Raw genomic sequence first — 22,057 nt, 5'->3', positions numbered from 1 at the left:
GAACCCTGCAGAGGGATTGCAACTATCGAGATTTTCATTAAGTCTTGTGGTTAGCGTTTTATTTAGGTAACTAGAAATGCCTTATCAGCGTACTTTTTTTTTTGTCACGGAAGAATTATCTGTAGTGGCTGCTGTAGAGTTTAGTTGTATCTGACTTTAGGGGGGGGGGGGGGGCGCTGCGAGCGCGCGACGAGAGCAGACGCGTGTGTTTCGGCTCCGCCAATTTACGGCTGGGGCCGCGTCCCAAATCATCCTACCCCGGCAAAACTGGCATCGATCGATCCGAAAAATCAAGCGGAACAACTGGATACAAAAGTCGTCCAGGTAGGCCGATTTTCTTCAAATCTACGGCCATTTTTCGACCGACCACGTTGGCGCCGTCGTTAAGCCTAACGGCGTCGCCGACGCCTGGCCTGGCGGAATCGGCCCTCCGAGGAAAAAATGGCGACTTCCGCGGATCAAATACGCGGTTACGACCCTGAAGCAATGTTGTGGACCTCGGTACCCGCCACCGGAGATACAAATTCGACGGTGATCCCGAAAATTCGGAGTCAAGCTTTACTTCAAGCGGCTGCACGCCGCTCCCAAGACAAAGCCCAGATGGCGGCGTTCGGCGCCGCCCCGGCCGCCATTTCGTCGGTCGGAAACATGAACGCTCCCGCGACGCGCGCCACGGGAAGCAAGGACAAGGCGTTCTCGAAGTGGAAGCCGCGTCCAATGCCCAAACCGGCTCCTGAAGACTACGTTATAGTCATAAAGCCCAGAGAAAGTGTTTCTCTTCACGAGGCGTTCACGGAAACTGGCTACGGCACTGCCATTTCGGCGTACCTCGGGCTGAAACGGGCCAGCGCCGTCTCCGTTCTACCCTCACGAGAACAAAACATCATCATTGTGCATACCCCGGACATCGAGGCGGCCGACCTGCTCATCGGGGACTTCGCAGTAAACACCGAGAAGGGGTCGATCCCGCTTTGGGGTTACCTGAGACAAGACGGCGGAAACATATGCCACGGCGTGATCGTGGTCTGTAACTCGGACACCACAGAAACTCTCCAAGACCGAGTGTGCTGGCGCGCCGGCACCATCCTGGAAATCCGGAAATTCGGAACATCCAACAAGGCACGCATCACTTTCGCGGGTAAAGAGAAGCCCCGTTACGTGCACTATGACAACATGGTCATCTCTGTGCGAAACTATTACAAAACTATTCCTGCGTGCGGCCAGTGTGGGGCCGTCGGGCATCGCGCGGACGCATGTCCAAACTTGCAGTCTGACACCTGTGGACTCTGCGGATTCCAAGCTCCGCTAGTGGAGGGGGTGCGGGCTCCTCACAACTGTGTTCCGCGGTGTTCTGTGTGCGGTGGCCCCCATGTCACCAACTCTCGCGACTGTGCGGCAAAATTCCGCACACCCAAGATAAAAAAGAAAAAAGTGGCGCCCAAGAAGAAACGCCGCCATGTTGGGCCTCCCGGCGATCAGCCTCGCCAGGAAATCACCAACATCGAGAACCCACCTACAGGAGGTGCTGAAAAACGACCATCGAAGGTGTTGCCACCACACGGCGGACTGGCGAAACAAACGACGGAAACGCGCGGTGATACCAGGGCCTGGGTCAACGCAGTCAAAAACGGACACCAGGTGAGCGGTTCGGGTGGGGCTGCTTCTCTCTCCCCCCTTTCCACTCCCCTCCCAAGGGCGCGTAGCGCCGCGCAAGATCAAATAGCAGCACTCAGGGCCCAAAACGAGATGCTGCTTAAGAAAATTAACGAATTGGAATCCAAAATTAACCAGTCTTCTCCGCCCTCGCCTCCCGCGGCTGAGGTAATGGAGAGTGAGCTCGTGGTGCCAAAGGCGGTAACAAGCTTGGAGGCAGCATTCGAGGCCCGATTCGGGGCCACGGAGGCACGATTCATTGCCATAGAAAATCAAATTTCAATGATGGTCAACGCCATCTCCAAATTGCAAGAGACAATCCCCGCGATGATTGCCAAACAAATTGCGCATTCCTTACGCTCCTCGCGCAGGCCCGGCGGTCCCTTACCCGGCCGTCCTAACAAAACTTCTAGACGCACCCCTGAGGTAGACGATGACGACAACTGCTCGCTCTCCGGTATGGAGGATGCCCCCCTTCCCGCGAGTGTTGGCTCCGGAGCAGCGTCAATACAACCCCTCCTCAGCCTAAATGACCATGGCGAGCAGCCCTAAGATCAAGCGCTCCCCAAGAACCAATTCGGCCACCCCCGTCCAAATTGTCCAATGGAACTGTCGGGGCTTCCGTTCCCGCGCAAAGAGGGCGGATCTCCGACTTTACCTTTCAACTTTCGACTCTCTTCCCGCGGTGGTTGCCCTCCAGGAGCCAGGGAGTGGCGTCACCCTCACAAATTACATCACCTTTCAGCAGGACCCCTCTTCCTGCGTCTGCGTGCATAAAAATTATACGGCTACTCTAGTTGACTTAGAACTTGACACTGAATATTCCTACGTGATGGTGACACTTCTTCCGCTCAAGAAACAAGATGCGCCACTCCACGTACTCAACATCTACTGCTCCCCCAGACTCAAAAATGTAACGTTCGCAGCACTCTTTAGCCGCGCTCTAAAGGCTGCGGGCAGGGATTCCTTGGTGATTGTGGGTGATTTCAACGCCCACAGTACACTCTGGGGATACGTGCGTGAAGAGAAGCGGGGACGCAAGCTAGCGGAACTCGCGTCCACGCTGGGCCTGACTCTTCACACTGACCCTGCATATCCAACACGGATGGGTAATTCAGTGACCCGGGATACATGCCCGGATCTCACCTTTACCAAAAACATTGTACACGCAGAATGGATCAACACCGAGGAAACCCTCGGTAGTGACCACTGCCTTATCAATACCACTGTAAGAACTAAACCATTGGCAAGACCCCACGCACAAGCTCGGCTACCCGACTGGAATAAGTTTCGGCAAAGCTACATCAATTCGGCCTCTATCCACGAACAAGGATACCACGCGTGGGCACAAGGATTGGTTACACATCTTCATTCAGTGGAAACACAAATTCAGCTCTCGGAGGCCACTCCAGAGGTGGACAACCACCTTCTGCACCTTTGGGAAGCGCGGCACAGCCTCGTCCGCAGATGGCGACGCCAAAAACATAACAGAAAGCTCAAAATTCGTATCGCCGAGCTCACTCAGCGAGCGGCAGAGTACGCGGCCCAACTCGCCGACTCAAACTGGGTAGACCGCTGCAACACGGCGGCCAGACAAATGTCGAGCCGGAGCACGTGGCGCCTTTTTCGTGCCCTAATTGACCCGACTCAAACTCGCGCCGAGACACAAAAACATCTCCAACGAGCTATTCATAGCTTCGATGGAAATACATCAAAATTAGCATGCAAACTGCGCGACCAGTATCTGCACTAAGCAGGACCCCGGAGGACCCGCGTACTCGTATGCAGGTTCAGAGAACGCGGATCTGGATCAACCGTTCCAGTTGCATGATCTGAAGGCGGCCCTGGCTAAAATGAAACGAGGAACAGCACCGGGCCGGGACAAGATAACTGTGAAACTGCTTGCCAATCTTCCCGACCCCGCCTACGAAACCCTCCTCGCTTTCATCAACTCGATCTGGCTTGGTGAGGCACCTCTACCAATTGAATGGAAGACCGCCCTGGTAACTTTCATTCCGAAAGCCGGCAAAGCCATAAACACAGACAACCTCCGCCCCATCTCCCTCACGTCTTGTGCGGGAAAGCTGATGGAGACCATGGTGCGGGACAGGCTGTCTGGGTTTCTGGAAAATAAAAATACATTCGCAGACACCATGTTCGGTTTCCGCCCGCAAAGGTCCGCTCAGGATGTTCTGCTTCAACTCGATCGAGAAATTCTCAACCCTGTCGAATATCCCTTCAACGATAAGGCAGTACTCGCCCTTGACTTGAAGGGGGCTTTCGACAATGTCACACACGAAATCATACTGCAACATCTCTCCCAGACGAACTGTGGACATAACACATTTCAGTACATCAAGCAATTTCTCTCAGATCGGCAATCTTTCATCCGAATACAAGACGAAGAACACGGCCCATATAAACTGGGAACGAGAGGCACCCCACAGGGCGCGGTCATCTCGCCATTACTTTTCAATCTGGCCATGATGAAACTACCGGCTCAGTTGGCGACGGTCGAAGGCATCCAGCACGCGCTGTACGCCGACGACATAACCATCTGGGCCAAACATGGATCGGTTGGAGACATTGAGGCCAACCTGCAGCAAGCGGCGCAGATCGTAGAGGCTTACGCCCGCCGCTGCGGCCTTCAATGCTCACCGTCCAAATCCGAATTTGTGCACATTCGCCCGTCGCCTAAGTGCACCACAAAAATGGAACTATCCCTGGCCAGCGGTCCAATACCCGAACACGATGAGATTAGAGTACTTGGTCTCCTTATCCACAAACATCGACGGACTGATACAACACTAGCAAAACTGCGCAAGGTGGGGGACCAGGTGGGCCGGATGGTGCGCCGGGTTTCTAACAAACGCGGGGGGTTACGGTGCACAGACGCTTTGCGGCTGGCGCATGCATTCGTGACCAGTCGAGTACTCTACTCGACTCCTTACCTCCACCTGCGCAGATTTGATGAGAACGCTCTCGAAGTGATTCTCAGAAAGATGTACAAGCGTGCCCTCGATCTCCCGATCAACACATCCAACCAGCGTCTTATGGGTCTGGGGATGATAAACACATTCGCGGAGCTCCGAGAGGCGCACTTGACTAATCAATACACAAGACTTTCAAAAACGCCGTCGGGACGCCGCCTATTAGCCCGACTACACATCCACCACCCAACATTTACGGAAGAGCGCGTACGCATTCCTAAAATCTGGAGATACGCCCTGCACGTACGCCCTCTTCCGGCCAACATGACACGTGACGACCACAGTGGCAGGCGCCTTGCGCGGGCGGAGGCACTGGCCCGTCACTATGGGAACAAACACGGAATTTTCTACGTGGACGCCTCCGGCCCTCACCATGGGGGTTGGTACACAGCCGCAGTCGTCCATCAAAAAATCACGGTGAATGGCCTAACGTTCCGAGCTCAAGACATAACACATGCGGAAGAAGTTGCCATCACGTTAGCCGCCGCAGACAAGGACTCACGAGTCATCATCACCGACTCGAGAGGGGCCTGCAGAAATATTAAACAGGGGTACATTCCTCTCTTTGCGCACCGCATCCTTCAAAACAGTGACTACCTCGGGGCCCCCGCGTCTCGAACGATTGTATGGGCTCCAGCTCACATGGGCCTCGAAGGCAATGAAACGGCCGACGCCGCCGCCCGCGCGCTCACTCTCCGGGCAACGCCTTCAGACCCTTATGATACGGATCTCGAACCCAATCCGGCTCTCACTTTTCGAGAAATTATTGAATTATTTCAATTCGGCCATGCAATTTATCCTAAGCCTTGTAAGGGTCTTACAAAGGTGGAGGAACGCACACTCCTCCGCCTTTACACCAAAACGCTGCTGTGCCCGGCAGTTTTAAAACATTTTGATCCTGCCTGTACAGGAAAGTGCCCGCACTGTGCGGAGAAGTCTTCGGACATCTTCCATATGGTGTGGGCATGTCAGTCAACCCCGAACCTCACCCCCAAACCCAACCTCACCCGGGAGGACTGGGAGGCAGCCCTGCTCGGCTGCTCCGATCTGGCAAGCCAGAAGGCCCTGGTTCACCGAGCCCTAGCCGCAGCGGTCGCCAATGGGCTCCTGTGAGCCCACCTAGTGTTTGCGTGAGGTTGCTCCGGCTACCTCAAGCTTCCTCCCAATAAAGGTTTTACACACACACACACACATCTGACTTTAGTAGCTCAAAGTCAAACCTTCATTGTCACAATGGTTATCAAAACGCTGTGCAGCTATTAGCTGCAGCAAGGTCATGTGATGCTTCTCACTGAAAACGTTTTATATATGTGTACTTCCTTACTTCATCCAAGTTTTGTTATGTACGTGGCTCTTTTTACGTCATGTCGATGCAGATATGTCTATTACTGAGCAAAGTACATTTAGTAATTTTACCGCTTCCCATTTCCAGCTCGTGACGTCGACCCTAAGGGGACAGCGGTGCAATCTAGCATTGTGCTGACACCCATATTTCATTTTTCAACTCTTATAGCTTGTTCAAGGCCCATTTTCATAGTAAGAATCTTCTTTATCACTAGAATGCCGTTATCTGTGGATACAGGCAAATTTAAAAATTTTCGTCCTTGAGGGCACTTTGATCGCTACATCGAGTAATCGTGCCGGTTTAACACAGAAGGGAGACTTTTTTGTTAATGCAGTTCGGCATACTACTGAGAAGGGGTCAAATCACATGTGTGCCTTCTAATGTAGTGGCTATATAGCTTACAAACAGAACGTGCTCTCGGGCTAGTTTCTACGAGCTTGCAAACAAAATTCTGAAGCGAAGATGTGTGTCGCCATCTCCGTGTCGGAATCTTGATTGTCTATTGGAGTTCCAGTTTGCACTGCTTCCCACAAGCTGCGATTTTGTAATTACTGGCCGTGCATTCTTGCGAAGGGTCCAGAGGCGTCAACGAAGTCGACAAGCTAATGTACAGGTCGTGCACTCTCTTCAAAGCTCTACTACGTACTACACTGCCGCCCATTAAAACACAGTGGCAGACCATGCAAAGCGTCGCCTCCAGATGCCTCTTCACCTTGGCTTCGATATGCGGCTGCGTCGTTGGCAACGGTGTTTCGAAGAGAACGACAACCTGTTCGCATGTTCACACGGAGAGTAAACGGCCCTGTGCACGCCGTTCAAAGCGCTAATGCATGAGAGAGGCCTACGGTGAGCTGCAACAAAGTGTAAGTGCTCCAGCAAAGCTGCTCTTTTCATTCCTTCGTATTAGAGAGTGCTTGTTACCGCATTCTTAGGCAGTTTTATGATTTCCGGAATTGCACCGGAGCTCGGATTACTAGTCATGATTTATGCTCATTTGTCGCATAGATCCCTTGCTTCTGCGCAGGTCACTTAAATCGTAGATAGCGACACTATGCCTAAACATACAGACTGGCACTTTACCAGTAGTGGTATGTGAATTGTAAGCCTTGTAAGGCCACGCGGGAAAAAGTAAAGAACGAGGCAGTGTCATGTTTCTTTCGTGTCCTGTTGGGCGGTGCAGGCTTACATTTGTCACATCTACCAACTGCGTCAACAGAATAACTCCCTAACCTAATCAGCGCCCTCTGTTAACGTTAAGCGAAAAACGGCAAAATGAATGAGGTTGGCCTGCATCGATGATTCGATACCGCATACATCGAGGCAAAGAAACTCGCTTAGCTCAGAACAGCGCTTTCGTGAACCAAGTGCAGGGTAAGCTTTTATACGCGCACCTTCTCTAACTAAGTTACACAGCTCTTCTCTTCCAGGTGGTGCGAGTCCGTCCGAGCATTGACGTCATGGCTTCGGATCTAAAATAATAAATATATAACTTTCTAGGCAAATAATTATGCATTTTGCTGACAGAAAAGTATAAAAATAGGCACGTATAGGGTCGCAGAATTTTCATTAGCAAGAGTGACAAAGCTATATTCACGAAGGCTTTCATAGTGAAAAGTGTTAACTTCACAACAGGGATCACGTTGCCCTTCGCAGCGTTGACGTTACGAGTTTGAATCTAGAAGCGTGGAAAATGTTTCCCTTCTTAAATTCAACTTTTTCTGAAATTAAGTACCTCTTCAGCTGGCGGACCGACCTCAAAAAAGCCAGGTACTGCGCAAGAGCGAGGGTATTTTTCATATTGGGTGCCCTAAGACAGGCAGACGACAGGTTGTATAGTGGAGCCAATGGAAGAGGAGAATTTGCCTACATTGTTGACGTATGGCTAGCGAGAAACGGTGGACAGTTTTTGGGGTGGGCAAAGAAAAGTACGGAAGTTACCCGGCCCGCAGCGTTTAGAGCACTACGGGCTAAAGGCGGATTAGAGCAAAATTGTGTGTCAGCAAACCATCCCTGCTCCTGCGTGACTGTGAGGTTGCATATCTGGATATCACATAGTAGCACATGCGTTTTGGTTTTGGTGTTTTATTGTTATCTGCTTCCTTATATAAGCGTGTTTCCTGTGATTAAACTTTAGTTGAGAGTCAGCGCTTGTTCCTGTGTTTTCTTCCTTTCGTCCCCGTTTGTTCGCGGTGTTTTTTTTTTTTTTTTGAAAAATGTATCACCAACTCGCCCGCTTAGCTATATTGCGGATTACAGTGCGGCTTACTTCCGCTGTAGGCACTGATGCCGGCGTTGACGTCGAAGTCGGATGCCCTTTTGTAGTCCAGCTCCTCTGATTCGCCACCGCTTGTGTTGAAGAATGACTCTTTTAGGTTCACGGGACCGGTCTGCGTTTTTGCCTGCAGAGGAAGCCAAATCTCAGCAAAGGTAATCGCCAATAAAATAATGTTGTTTGTATTATTTACTTATGCATTTTATCCTCAGTGTACAGAGTACACCACAGAGAGGAAAGAAAAAAAAAGCACGAAGCATAATTTATACAATGAGACAACACAGTAGAGGTAAAATTATTATGGTTAGCAATTTTATTAGTGCTTAAAAATTTAGAGGAACAATAATGTGAAGGGCAAAAATGACACAAGTCAGTTAATGAACAAAAATACAGTACTCAGTTATTTAGCCTTGTAAGGACCTTTTAAACTTATCAGTGCGGTCACTGGTGCTAGTTAATAATACAGATAAGGAATCGCTTTCTCTACGGGGTCTTAAAAATATAGTTGTGTACATGTCACTGTATTCCAATGGGGTACTGAGAGCTTTTTGTGATAATGGCAATGAGAAATGAAGGTTGCTGGTTCAGCTCAATCCACCGGGAGCGTAGTTCAGATATAATCCCAGCATTTTGTTGCTCCTTGGGCAGGCCAAAGACGGTGTCTTGGCGGCTGCACACGTTAGACTAGGCGCTGCATAATCACGATCATCGTCAGCCTAAGTACGCCCATTGCAAGATAAGGGTCTCTCCCATACCCCTCCAGTAACCGCTGTGCTAGCAGGGACATCTGTCGCCACCTGATCCCCACAGACTTCCTAATCTCATCCAACCACTTGACCCGTCCCACTTTTGCTACGCTTGTCTTCAGTGTCTTCACTTGGCATCCATGTCGTCATCCTAAACGCCCACAGTAGTCAGTGCATGGTCTCTGCTAAGAGAACTGCCGCTCATAAGGCAGCTACAAGATCAACAGAATGACTCACGGCACGGTGGCCCACTCGTCCATGTCTCTGTACATTGCGGTCATTTCTCATAAATTAAAAATCATTACTCTGTTCAGGGTGGCGCCAGCGCCCCCCCCCCCCCCACCTTCACACCTCCGCACGAAGAAGTGCAGTGGGGTCCCACTTACGAAGTTCATCATCTTCTTGAAACTGGGCGAAGCGTAAGTGTAGAGGGGCCGCTGGCTCTGCGCGTCGATGTCCGCCATGTCTTCGATCTTGAGCAGCTTCCTCTTGCGAGTGTTGCTGGTGGCACTCACGGCTGCGTATGAATGAGCGGGGCGGCATTGAGGCGGTGAACATAGCCGCTGAATTTAGACTTATTTAGGAAACCTCAGTTCCCCTGGAGCAGACGTGAAGCGCTAGAGTTGAGAAGACAGGCTGCGCTGCGTTTCTGCATTATTCTTAGCATGAAACAATCATGAAATGCTTCAAACTCCTGTTATAGGCACACTCGGGTCAATATGAATCCGAACAAAGGGCGAACATCACGCTTAGCCTAAAGTTAACTTCGCGAAATTTCCTTTCAAATGACACGTGTAACCGTGCATTAAAGAAAGCGGTGCTAAACTATTAGAAACGTTCTGTGCAGGTATTCGGTGGTGCTCGAGAGAAGACGAAGAACTTGTTACCGGCGCCAAAGAGCAGAATTGCTTGTGTTACACCATCTTCATACTTCTCAAAGGCCCATTATGTGGCTTTTACGCAGGAGAGTCGGCGCATGCAGTGGCAGCGACACGCGTGTAATATTTCAACCTTTTACTTTCGCTCCTCTCTAAACGCTTTTTTTTATCGGTTTCTTTTCTTATGCACTTATCTTACACCCGTATGTCAAGATTGCGTGTGTGGGCGGTCCTGCTTTGTGCTTCCAAGGACTGATGCGGCCATTGTACTAACGCCGCTTATTGAACTGGCGGAGGAACGCCTGCCATTATATGAGCCAAAGTCTCGAGCGAGCCGTCCTAGAATGGCTCTCCTCCTTTCCTGCACAGCACGCTATGCTCAACATTATTCTAGATGACGTAGAGAGAGATTCTGCCAGTGCATCGCCTGATCCCAGAACAGGGCGATGTGGAAGCATAAACGTAAAGCTCTGCAGGGCATGCGTGCGAGACTCACTTATGCGTTCCTTGTCACCCTCCTTCTTGCGGGTCATGCACTCTGCAATAGCTGGAATGTCGCACAGGTCCTTGGTGGCGACCAGCCGCTTCCAGTTGAAGTTGGCGAAGAAAGGGTGCTGCCGTATCTCTGCATATGTCGTGGAGCCAAGCCGGTCGACGGGGTTCTTCTTAAGGATCTTGAAGACGAAGTCCTTGGCCTCGGGCGTGGCCGAGTGTGGATGCTCCTCCACCTTGGGCCATTTTAGCGGCTGGTTGATGATTTTATCTGTCAGTTCCTCCTTGGTTTCCCCTCGGAACGGAACCCGACCCGTCATCATCTTGTACATGGAGGCACCCGCGGACCACCAATCACATGCGCGGCCGTACGGACGTCTTTTGAGGATCTCAGGAGCCATGTACGGAATGGTGCCCGCTGACTCACCGTCGTGGAACTCGAACGCTGTCTTGGCGAAGTAACCTTTGCAGACACGCTTAGAGACTGCATCATAGAACAAGCAACGCGTTCGAGCCGATGATACGCGATCGCCTGTAGCCTCAGCAATGACCTACAGCGCTTTGGGACCTTATAAGCGAGGTTGCAAGTTCTCTTTAGCGCGCCAATTAGTGCCGTTGTAACCTGCCTCGAATAACGCTATACAGCTGTTGGCTTCTTATGCAAGCTTCGTCACCGCCTGTGCATCTCGACGTTTTCGAGTCGGTGTGATGCGGGTGAAGGTCTAGAGTATGACGGGGTGGTCGTTTATGGTGATGGATTCTGCTTTCATCTTGGAAATAGGGTAACTGCGCTAGAAAACAAGAAGAACAGCAGCACAACTCTACAGGACGCGCGAAATTCCTGTCCATTTCTGTTTCTGTTGTGCGGGTTTCTTAGAGTAGTTACTTCATTTACAAGATGAGCATCCATCAACTAGACCAGCTTGCCGCTCTACTGTTTATGGTCTGTTCGCACTTCAAGAAAACGAAATAATTCAGCTCAGTACAGAGGCGTTGATTGTATATGCGCTAGGAACACCTTATACAGAACGAACACAAATATGTATTACTAGGGATAAAAGTTTCCAGGGCACATAATCAAGAATCGTAGCCGGTAGCTCTATCGTTAACCGATGGAGACGGGACTTAATGGCCTGTAAGTCGGACTCTCATGTTGTGACATCAGCTAGTGAAACCAAGAGACCGTCAAAGAATGTGGCGCTTGTACGCCAGATTCGCTTCTCTCGTGTCCTGGAAACTTTTGTCCCCAGTAGTGCATTTGTCCTTCGCTTGCAAATTTTACAGTGCACAAAAAAAGCTCTTTCCCAGTGCTTTGACAGCTAGCGTTGAGAAGTACTTCTTAATATGCGCTTTTGTTTCAGTCCCTGAGCAGTTATATTATTCCGCCAGATTTGGAGTAGGCGGAAGTTTACCAGTGCAATTAATCTGCGAGCTTAACGAAGGAATTAAGGCATTCAAGCTTACAGTGGCCGACGCAAACCTTGTTCGTGTCGAAGTCGATGACCTTGCACCTTCCGCCGGGCATGATCAGCATGCTGAGGTAAACACACAGAAAGATTATCACTGTGTAATGCGAAATTCAGCGACTGCTGCAGAAGTATTCATTTCAAGAAATACTGACACTAGTAATTCGAGAGCGGCGTGCATGTATACAATTTTAGAGCATCCTTTCATCTTCCCACAGATACTCGTTCTGCGACAACAGCTCCTCTCTAGTTCGAGGATTCATTCACTGAGTCTTTTCTACAGCTAATCGAGCATTATATTCCTAATTAACAGTCGAGAGGAATTTAGTCATTAGAAAAAGTTAGGTGCACATCCTGCGGGAAAAGGGACAATTATACAACGGAAAACGGGATTAAATAGTTAACGTAGCAGAAGAAAAGTCCTTCAAAAGTCGCTCGAATAATCAGAACTTGAATGATGAATTGCGTGTTTGGGATGAATCTCACATCTTATAGGTAATTAAATCACAAATAAAAAACCTTGCGACCATTGTAGAAAAAGAAAGTGAAAAAAGAGGATAAGAAAACTGAAGATTAGTTAGGAAAGGTGCACACATTGTGCTAGAGTAACTTCAATCCTGTACACGCAATGATTTACGACCTCGAGCGTCATATAGCGTTGTCATGTTTGGATCGAAATTAAGCTAACATCATGTAATGTGTGGTGTGTTCTTTTTTGCTATTGTAGGTGTGAAAAGTTTTGTAATTGTAGAACAGCGTTATGTTATATACCTATAGTCTTGTTAAGGAAAACATTAATGAAATATACCAGTCCCCCAGCGGTACCTTGCATCAAATGGAAGCTTGACTTCTAGCTGAACCGCTTTTCGACTCTTCTAATTGTATTCCTTATCTGCAAGCGGCGTTCGCTTCTACAAATGGCCCTGTCACTCTTTCTTCCCCTTTTCATTTAGCGAGAAAGCAGGATGAAAGAAGATCGCTGACGGCACTGTAGAAAGCCTGGTCGCGGGCGCCTTTCGGCTGTCGTCGACTTAGGTGATATCTGGCACACCTATAGTATGCAGCATCAGTCCGAACTGAAAAGGGACAGAGGCCTCGTCAGGCACCAGTTGCATTTAACTTCTGTTCTTGCATCAGGAATTGTATTTATATGGTGTCAAAAAGTGAAATAAATAAATAAATAAATAAATAAATAAATAAATAAATAAATAAATAAATAAATAAATAAATAAATAAATAAATAAATAAATAGAGATTCATGTAATGCCTTCAACTTCATAAGTGGAGAACGTCGACGACATCAAAACTTCGTACTGATAAGCTTACTGTCCGTTGACTATACGGTATTGACTCAGGTAACCAATAAATATTAGGACAACTTTAGAATTAGAATTAGAACTATATATATGTATATATATATATATATATAGGATGACATAGCTCTTTACTGTGCCGAAACCTCAGGTGCTATGCAGGCAATGAGTAAACAGAGCGTGCAAGATAGCCATATTTATACGAAATGGAAATACTATATACCGTTTACACAACAACTCTACTTCTTCAGAGCAAACGTGTTATACAAATGAGGACAAGTGTTAGGCCAGAGGGACACCATATGTTCAATGCTATATTCTGGGTGTATTTACAGGAGGCATCCAGGTATCTTCATTCCACAGAGTTGAGGACATAAGGTACTGGAGAACTTTGTGATAACATTGTCTTGCGAAGTAACTCAAGTTTCGAGCTGGAAAGCATGAGTGAGGACCTAGACAGGCAACGAAGAACTATTGGGGTAAAAATTGCTGTCAGGAAATTCAAGGTAATGTGAAATATTAGCGAAGTGGTGCAACGGTTTGCGATATACAGCGAAACATCGTTGTTGTAAGATATTGCCACCTAGCGTTGCCAGGTGGCGCATGACTGAGGTGTGAAAGGAGGACGAAGTTGAAAAGGACGACAAAAGTGTCGCTTGCACGTTTGCGTCTGTGCTGCTGTGTTGTTGTGTCTGGGCTACCCCCTGCTATCATTGGTATCCGTAGTCACCGTGTACGTTTCAATATACATTTATTTAGTGCAAGTTGTGACGGCAGATCTAGACCAAGATAATAAAATAAGTAGGGACATAAGATTGGAGAAGGGGTAATTTGGCCAGCATACTCAGGTAATAGATATAAAGCTGTCTACCAATATTCCTCAACACCGAAAAACAGTTGTATCTTACTGTTTACTGGCCTAAAGGGTGGGAACGGGGACGATATTGGAAGCAGTTCAACTTAAGCAGAATACTATGCAGTGATCTATGGAAAGGTGGTGCAACGTTTTAAGAGACAGTAAAAGATGAGATTGGGTCAGAAAACAAACGCGTGTTTATGCGACCTTAGTCTAAATCAAGAAGAATAAATGTACACTGACATGCCATGCAATGAAAGCAAGATGAGGGATGGTCGTTGATTAATGGAATGAGTTCCAAGAGAAGCAAAACGTACTGGGGGATGGCAGGCAAGTGGGAGGATAAGGTAAAACAGTTTGCGAAAATAAAATGAAGAAAGCGTTGATTGGAAGTCCATGAGAGAGGTATTTCTCTTTTATGTTGAGGCAGGTAAGCTGATAGTGAAAGTTACATATATTTGTGCTTGATAAATGCGAGGTCATTTCAAGTTCCTTAGTGAGGACGATGCGCAAAATTGACTTTAAACACTTAGTTAATACCAAATAGCTTTGTAACTACCCAGACTCTGACTTTCGTCACTCTTTCCCTCTATCCTTTCACGCTTTTCGAAGCGAAACGGCCAGTGATTCACGGTATGGCAGAAAAGAGGCCGACCAGAACTCACTACTAATCCTTATCAATCAGTGACCTTCTCTGAAACTACCGCTCAGCATGGTTATCATTTAGATTATTATATTCGAACTCTCAGTATGGAGTAGTTTAAATAAGTAATCGTTACAAGAGCCAAACCAAGAACACGGCAACTTTTCTAAATTTACGTTTTCCATGCAAAGACAGGGTCGCCGTGCATGGCACAAGCCGCTACTGCGCATGCGCCGTAACCATGGCAGCCATGTGCGCAATTCCACTGATGTTCCGTCGTAGCGCTCGCTAGAGAGAAGGAAGAGGGTAGCCGCATCCCAGTAAAGTCACTGATTCGCGCGCGGGCACGGGGAGGAGGAGAAGTGCAGTTTCTGCACTGCGTATGCGCGTGCCGCTGCGGAGAGCTGACTGAGTGGAGAAAATTATAGGAGGCGTTGGTGGAGCCAGAAAGCGTCTGCCGGCATCGCATGTTGTTGTTGTGGCTGTAGGAAGGAAAAAAAATGCAAGGGCCTGCTACTGGCTCTGTAGCTGAGCCACCTCCGCTGCCTCGTGTAGACAGAAGAGAAAATAGAGAAGAAAGAAAAGGAAGAGGGAGAGAAAGACGCGCGCCGCAACAACAGCCGTCGTCTATCACCGAAGCGGCGGCGGGTGCAATGACGGCCTACAACAGATAAAAATTTGGTGGCAAGCCCCCGCCGCAAGCGGCGGTGACCTCTCTGTCCCAGCCCCACCACGCAGGGCATGAAAGTGTACTTTGTCTAGAACGCCGATGAAATTTGATGCGTTCTCCTGAACGCTGTGGTTGTGTTCGATGAGGGAGGTGGTGAAGGGTGGCAGTTCCTGGCCCTACGGGGCTGGGGCGGTATAGTCAACGCCGCTTACGGCGGGGGCTAGCCAGCCACTGATTTTTATCTGTTGTAGGCCGTCATTGCACCCGCCACCGCTTCAGTGGTGGTGGACGACGGCTGTTGTTGCGGCGCGCGTCTTTCTCTCCCTCTTCTTTTTTCTTGTCTATTTTTCTCTTCTGTCCGCACAAGGCAGCGGAGGTGGCTCAGCTACAGAGCCAGTAGCAGGCCCGTGCATTTTCTTTTCTTTCTTCCTACAGCCACAACAACAACACAACGCTCTGTCACCCTCAGTAAAATCTATTTATAGCGGTGGCGTAGCAGTGGTGGCGTAGCGGTAGAACATCCGCCTCGCATGCAAGAGGACCGGGGTTCAAATCCCGGTGCCGCACAATTCTCCACCGGATGAAAAAAAAAAATCCGCATGTCGATGGAATTGCATATACAGGTTTGGGGTGCGACCTGATGCCGGTGAACACCTCCGGCAACGCACTCCCTCACCAGAACAGGAGTTGGCCACCCTGGTGCAGTAATTGGCCACAACCTCCTATGATAAGCTCCATAAAACCCCGGCCCTCAGTCACCAGCGGCTGCGGAACAACTGACCACGGCGGCGGTCAGACCTGTGACGCAGCAGGGGGTGCTAAGAAAGCCTGGCTCCGCTGGACAGGCCGCCATTGGAAACTGACCCTGGCAACGTTTAATGCTAGAACTCTAGCTAGTGAAGCTAGTTTAGCAGTGCTGTTAGAGGAACTAGAGGGCATGAAATGGGATGTCATAGGGCTTAGTGAGGTTAGGAGGCCGAATGAGGCATATACTGTACTGAAGGATGGGCATGTACTGTGTTATCGAGGTTTACCAGAAAGGCGACAACTAGGAGTAGGTTTCCTTGTCAATAAGTATATAGCGGGTACTATAGACGAATTCTATAGTATTAATGAGAGGGTTGCAGGCATCGTAATTAGGCTTAATAAGCGGTATAAACTGAAGGTTGTACAGGCCTATGCACCTACATGTAGTTATGATGACCAGGCAGTTGAAAGCTTCTATGAATATGTAGAATCGGCAATGCGAAAAGTAAAGACGCAGTATACTGTACTAATGGGCGACTTCAATGCCAAGGTAGGGAAAAAACAGGCAGGAGACAAGGCAGTAGGTGACTATGGCATTAGTTTTAGGAATAGCAGAGGGGAGTTACTAGTTGAGTTTGCAGAGCGCAATAACTTACGAATCATGAATACCTTCTTCAGCAAACGGAAGAACCGAAAATGGACATGGAAAAGTCCTAACGGAGAGAATAAAAATGAAATCGACTTCATAATGTGTTCAACCCCCGCCATTGTGCAGGATGTAGAGGTAATCGGGAAAGTTCGAGGTAGTGACCACAGGATGGTGAGGTCCCGAATTAACCTAAATCTGAAGAAGGAACGCAATAGATAAGTAAGAAAGAAACCCATCAACGAATTAGCGGTGAGGGGGAGGGCAGAAGAGTTCAGGATCTCGCTACAGAATAGGTATTCAGCTCTAACTGAGGATGGCGACATTACCCTAGAGGCAAGGAACAATAATTTCAGAGATATCATTACTGAGTGCGCGGTAGAAGTAGGCGGTAGGATAGTTAGAGAGGATACCGGTAAGCTGTCTAAGGAGACGAAAGATTTGATTAAGAAACGGCAGAGTATGAAAGCTTCCAATCCAACAGACCAGATCGAATTGGCCGAGATATCAAAGCTAATCAATAAGCGCAAGGTGGACGATATAAGGAAGTATAACATGGAGAAAATTGAGCATGCTGTAAAGAACGGGGGAAGCCTTAAAGCGGTAAAGAAGAAATTGGGCATAGGCAAAAACCAGATGTATGCGATAAGGGACAAGGCGGGCAACGTCATCACTAATATGGAAAAGATAGTCAAAGTAGCCGAGGAGTTCTATACAGATCTCTACAGTAGCCAAAGTAGTCAGGACCGTAATGAGATTGGCGGTAGGGAAAAACAGTCAGACGTTCCACCAGTGACGAAGGACGAGGTCAAAAAAGCACTAGAAACTATGAAAAGGGGGAAATCAGCTGGAGAGGATCGGATAACTACAGATTTGCTGAAGGACGGGGGGGATATCGTGCTAGAAAAACTGGCCACCCTGTATACGCAGTGCCTGGTGTCATCGACGGTACCGGAACCATGGAAGAATGCAAACATTATCCTCATTCACAAGAAAGGGGACTCTAAGGATCTTAAAAATTACAGACCAATCAGCTTACTGTCTGTTACGTATAAGGTATTTACTAAGGTAATCGCTAATAGAATCAGGACAACCTTAGACTGCAATCAAGCAAAGGATCAAGCAGGGTTTCGGAAACGGTACTCTACTATCGATCATATACATGCCATCAATCAGGTGATAGAAAAATGCTCGGAATATAATCAGCCCTTATACATAGCATTCATTGATTACGAAAAAGCATTTGACTCAGTTGAAACCTCGGCGGTGATGCAGGCATTGCGAAATCAGGGGGTAGACGAGCCGTACGTGAAAGTGCTGGAAGATATATATAGTGGCTGCACAGCAACCATAGTTCTGCATAAAGAAAGTAACAAAATTCCCATAAAGAAAGGTGTTAGGCAAGGAGACACAATCTCCCCAGTACTATTCACAGCTTGTTTAGAGGAAGTATTCAGAGACTTGGAATGGGAGCAGTTAGGGATAAGGGTAGATGGAGAATACCTCAGTAATCTGAGATTTGCTGATGACATTGCCTTGCTAAGCAACTCGGGAGATGAACTGCAAATAATGATTGATGACCTAGACAGGAAAAGTAGAAAGGTAGGCTTGAAAATCAATATGCAGAAGACTAAGGTAATGTTCAACAGCCTCGGGAAGGAACAGGAGTTTACATTAGGTAGCGAAATACTGGAAGTAGTAGGCGAATATAACTACTTAGGACAGGTAGTAACCGCAGATCCGGACCATGAAAAGGAAATAACAAGAAGAATAAGATTGGGATGGAGCGCATTTGGCAAGCACTCGCAGATTATGACTAGCAGCTTACCGGTATCGCTCAAGAGGAAAGTATACAACAGTTGCATCTTGCCTGTACTCACCCATGGGGCTGAAACGTGGAGGGTAACCAAGAGAGTTCTACTTAAGTTGAGGACAACCCAGAGGGCTATGGAACGAAAAATGGTAGGGGTAACATTAGGAGATAGAAAGCGTGCAGAGTGGGTCAGAGAAATAACTCAAGTTAACGACATTCTAGTGGAAATTATGAAGAAGAAATGGACATGGGCAGGACATGTAGTGCGAAGAGAGGATAACCGATGGTCGCTGAGGGTAACAAACTGGATTCCAAGGGAAGGAAAGCGTAGCAGGGGGCGGCAGAAAGTTAGGTGGGCGGATGAGATTAAGAAGTTCGCAGGGGTCAAGTGGATGCAGCTAGCACAGAACCGGGTTAAGTGGAGAGATATGGGAGAGGCCTTCGCCCTGCAGTGGGTATAATCAGGCTGATGATGATGATGATGATGATGAAAAAATAAAAACGTGACCTTGACCTGGTTAGGTGTAGGTGTCCACCATTCCTTAGTGTCCATCTAAAAGTATGAGGCGCCTTTTTTCCTCAAAACTATAACTTCATGAAAGAGTACAACCTCGGCGGCTGCGTTTCGATGGAGGCGAAACGAAGAGGCGTCCGTGTGCTGTGCGATGTCAGCGCACGTTAATGATCCCCAGGTGGTCGAAATTACACAACGTAGCCCTCCACTACGGCTCCTCTTTCTCTCTTTCCACTTTAACTCCCCCTTCCTCCCTTCCCTTACGGCGCGGTTCAGGTGTCCACAGACACAAGTGTGACAGATACTGCACCTTTTCCTTCCTGTTAACCAATTATTATTATTATTATTATTATTATTATTATTATTATTATTATTATTATTATTATTATTATTATTATTATTATTATTATTATTATTATTATTATTATTATTATTATTAAAAAGTATGAAAAAGAAAGCGCGGATTGGAAAGGTAGTGTTACATGGGTCGTCACCCCAACACTAACAGCTTTCACTTTATCACTAGGCTCAAGTCATGCTTAAACCCCCCATTTTTAAGGTGAAAGCCCTTCTACGCTCATGGAAAGATGCCGTGCGTGAGGTTTGTTAACGCCTGATGCCAGTGTGATGATGACAAGGCAGAGAAGCAGATGACGACGAAGTAGTTGTCCTCTCGCACTTGGACCGTACGCTCCTGGACTTCGCCAACACCGGGCTCTCTGTGTTACCGGCTCAGCTGCCTTCACACGCTTTTTTACCAACGTGACACGCCTCCTTTAGGAGGCGTTGGATCTGCGCACGAGATTCCGCGAGATGTGTTCTGCTTGTCTAGTGTTCCCGCCATCTGCAATGCCACACTTGAACGCGCACCAAGCTCGGCTACGCCAGGATATACGTAGCGAAATGTAAGGCATAGCTTGGTTAGCCTTGGTTAATCTTGATTGCACGTCCAGGTTAGTGTGGTTGCCTGGATAGGTCTCTTCGGCTCATCGCCTTCGCCTGGTTTCCTTCCAACGCATAAGCCTGGATTGTTTAAGCCATTCCGACTCGCTTTCCATGACTCCAAACACGGTTGCGCCGACGAACAAACTGCTTTTTTTTTTTACGCCGCCGCTACGAGCGCCAGCTGCTATTTCCCCTCCTACCTGCCCCGGCTGCACGCCAAACGGCACGGCGCACGGTGCTACGACGAAATCGCTGCATCGCGGCCAGTTTAGCTTTCGCTACAAAAGAAGAAGAGGGAGAGAAAAAAACGTGCGCTGCAATAGCCGTCGTCCGCCACCGAAGCGGTGGAGGTGGTGGTAAAAAGCATTTATTACAAAAGGAGAGGTTGCTTGGAGAGCCACCCCTAGTGGGCCGCTCCCCTTACAATACTAGGTGGAGTCCCTTATTCCGGGACTCCATTGGTCTGGGCCGCCACACGAGCTCGCTGGACCAGCGCTTGTTGTGCCGCTAGATCCAGGCAGCCGAGCAGGGTCACCTCCCAGTCCTCTCGGGTAGGGAAAGGGGCTATGAATAAAACAGAAGGATTTAGCTGGCGTGCCCAGACCATGTGAAAGGTGTCAGCCACCTCTCCACAGAAAGGGCAGAGGCCAGAAAAAGAAGGATCGAAATGTTTGAGTGCTGCCGGGCACAGTAGTGTGCTAGTAAAAAGTCTAAGAAGTATTCTTTCGCCCGCTTTCCCTAGCCCCTTGAGAGGAGCCGGGTGCTGACGGTGCGAGTCCCGGTAATAGGCACAGATTTCTTGAAAAGTTAAGGGAGGGTAAGTGTCCTGGTCCAGATTGGTAGGGTCTACGCCGGGGCCCGGTTAGTGAGTGCGCGGGCGGTTGAGTTGGCGGCCTCATTTCCTGGTAGGCCCTGGCGGCCTGGAGTCCAAATGAGAAATCGAGTCTGGGGATCCTGATCCCCAAGCTGCTCTCCGAAGTATTCTTTGTGCTGTAGGCGTTATCCAGCCCAGCTCATAATTCCGACAGGCCCCTCGCGAGTTGGATAGGATGAATTTAGATTGAGGGTGGGAGGCAGCCAGGGCGATTGCTACCTCCTCCGCGTGGGTTGCGCTAGGGGCCTTAAAGGTGAGGCCATAGGTCTCAAGTAGTTGCTCCGATGTGGCAGTGATCAGTTCCGCCATCGGACAACAATAAGTCTATCTTGTGCGGCAAAAGCTCATTATGTGGCCTTTTTTTCCCCCAAACATTTCACCCCTAAGAGCCGAGCACCAGGCCTGGGGAAAGCTTGTACCCATGGAAAAGCCGGTGGGTACTCGGCGGCACCAGGGATCGAACCTGGTACCTCCCGAACACGAGGCGGATGCTCTACCACAAGGCCACGCTTCGTTCACGGGCATTTAGCTGTGGTCACGCCCCAAATAAAATAGTTGCGCCGATGTGGCAGCGATTTGTTCCGCCATCGGATAACAAAACAATAAGTCTGCCTCGCGCGGCAAAATCCCATTATGTGGCCCCTTACTGCTCACAGAATTGGGATTAGAAGGCGCGGGCTCCTTTTACAAGCCACGAGCCCTGGTAAGCCGAGCACCAGGCCGGGCCATGGCTTGTACCCATTTGAGAAAACCGGTGGGTGTCCGGCCGGAAATGGGAGTCGAACCCACTACCTCCCGTAGCCGAGGCGGGTACTCTACCCCGGGGCCACGGCTGCGGTACGGCTACGGTTGACGGGCATTTAGGCAAGGCATTTAGACCTGGCGATCTTTAATGTGCACTGAAATCACACAGTACACGGACGCCTCTAAGTTTCGTCTTCATCGAAACGCAGCCGCCGGAGCTACAGTTCGAACCGGGGTACTCCGGGCCAATAGTCGGCATCTTAACTGTGCCACCGCGGCGGAGCAATCACTCACATTGAGCCAGGGAACAGATTTAGCCAAAGCCGAAACATAGAATTTATTGCATGCTTGATAAGATCGTTTGTTTGGGATGATGATGATAATAATGACAATAATCATGTTCATTTTGAGGCTCAAGCGCGCAAGCACAAATACAAGGTCATGGTGAAC

At 48.8% G+C, this 22,057-nt stretch overlaps 2 protein-coding genes across 2 annotated transcripts in view; one reads left to right on the top strand and one right to left on the bottom strand.

Moving 5' to 3' along the window:
* Positions 1–22,057, bottom strand: part of LOC146178072 (microtubule-associated serine/threonine-protein kinase 2-like) — a 44,249-nt gene that overhangs the window by 7,188 nt on the left and 15,004 nt on the right. The window contains exons 5-8 of the mRNA XM_084579625.1: positions 11,841–11,911; positions 10,381–10,860; positions 9,393–9,523; positions 8,255–8,387 (exon numbers count right to left, since the gene is read on the bottom strand). Coding sequence (XP_084435751.1) covers positions 8,255–8,387; positions 9,393–9,523; positions 10,381–10,860; positions 11,841–11,911 — 815 coding nt within the window. The remainder of the gene's footprint in view (positions 1–8,254; positions 8,388–9,392; positions 9,524–10,380; positions 10,861–11,840; positions 11,912–22,057) is intronic.
* Positions 221–2,205, top strand: LOC146178073 (uncharacterized). Its single transcript, XM_084579579.1, has one exon. It carries the CDS (start codon positions 442–444, stop codon positions 2,203–2,205), a length of 1,764 nt encoding a protein of 587 aa, XP_084435705.1. The 5' UTR covers positions 221–441.

Source organism: Amblyomma maculatum, chromosome 9 (genome assembly GCF_055883805.1).
Source record: "Amblyomma maculatum isolate TAMU_Amacu chromosome 9, ASM5588380v1, whole genome shotgun sequence".
In the NCBI taxonomy this organism is placed as follows: domain Eukaryota; kingdom Metazoa; phylum Arthropoda; class Arachnida; order Ixodida; family Ixodidae; genus Amblyomma; species Amblyomma maculatum.
This window is presented reverse-complemented; position numbering and strand designations above follow the sequence as displayed.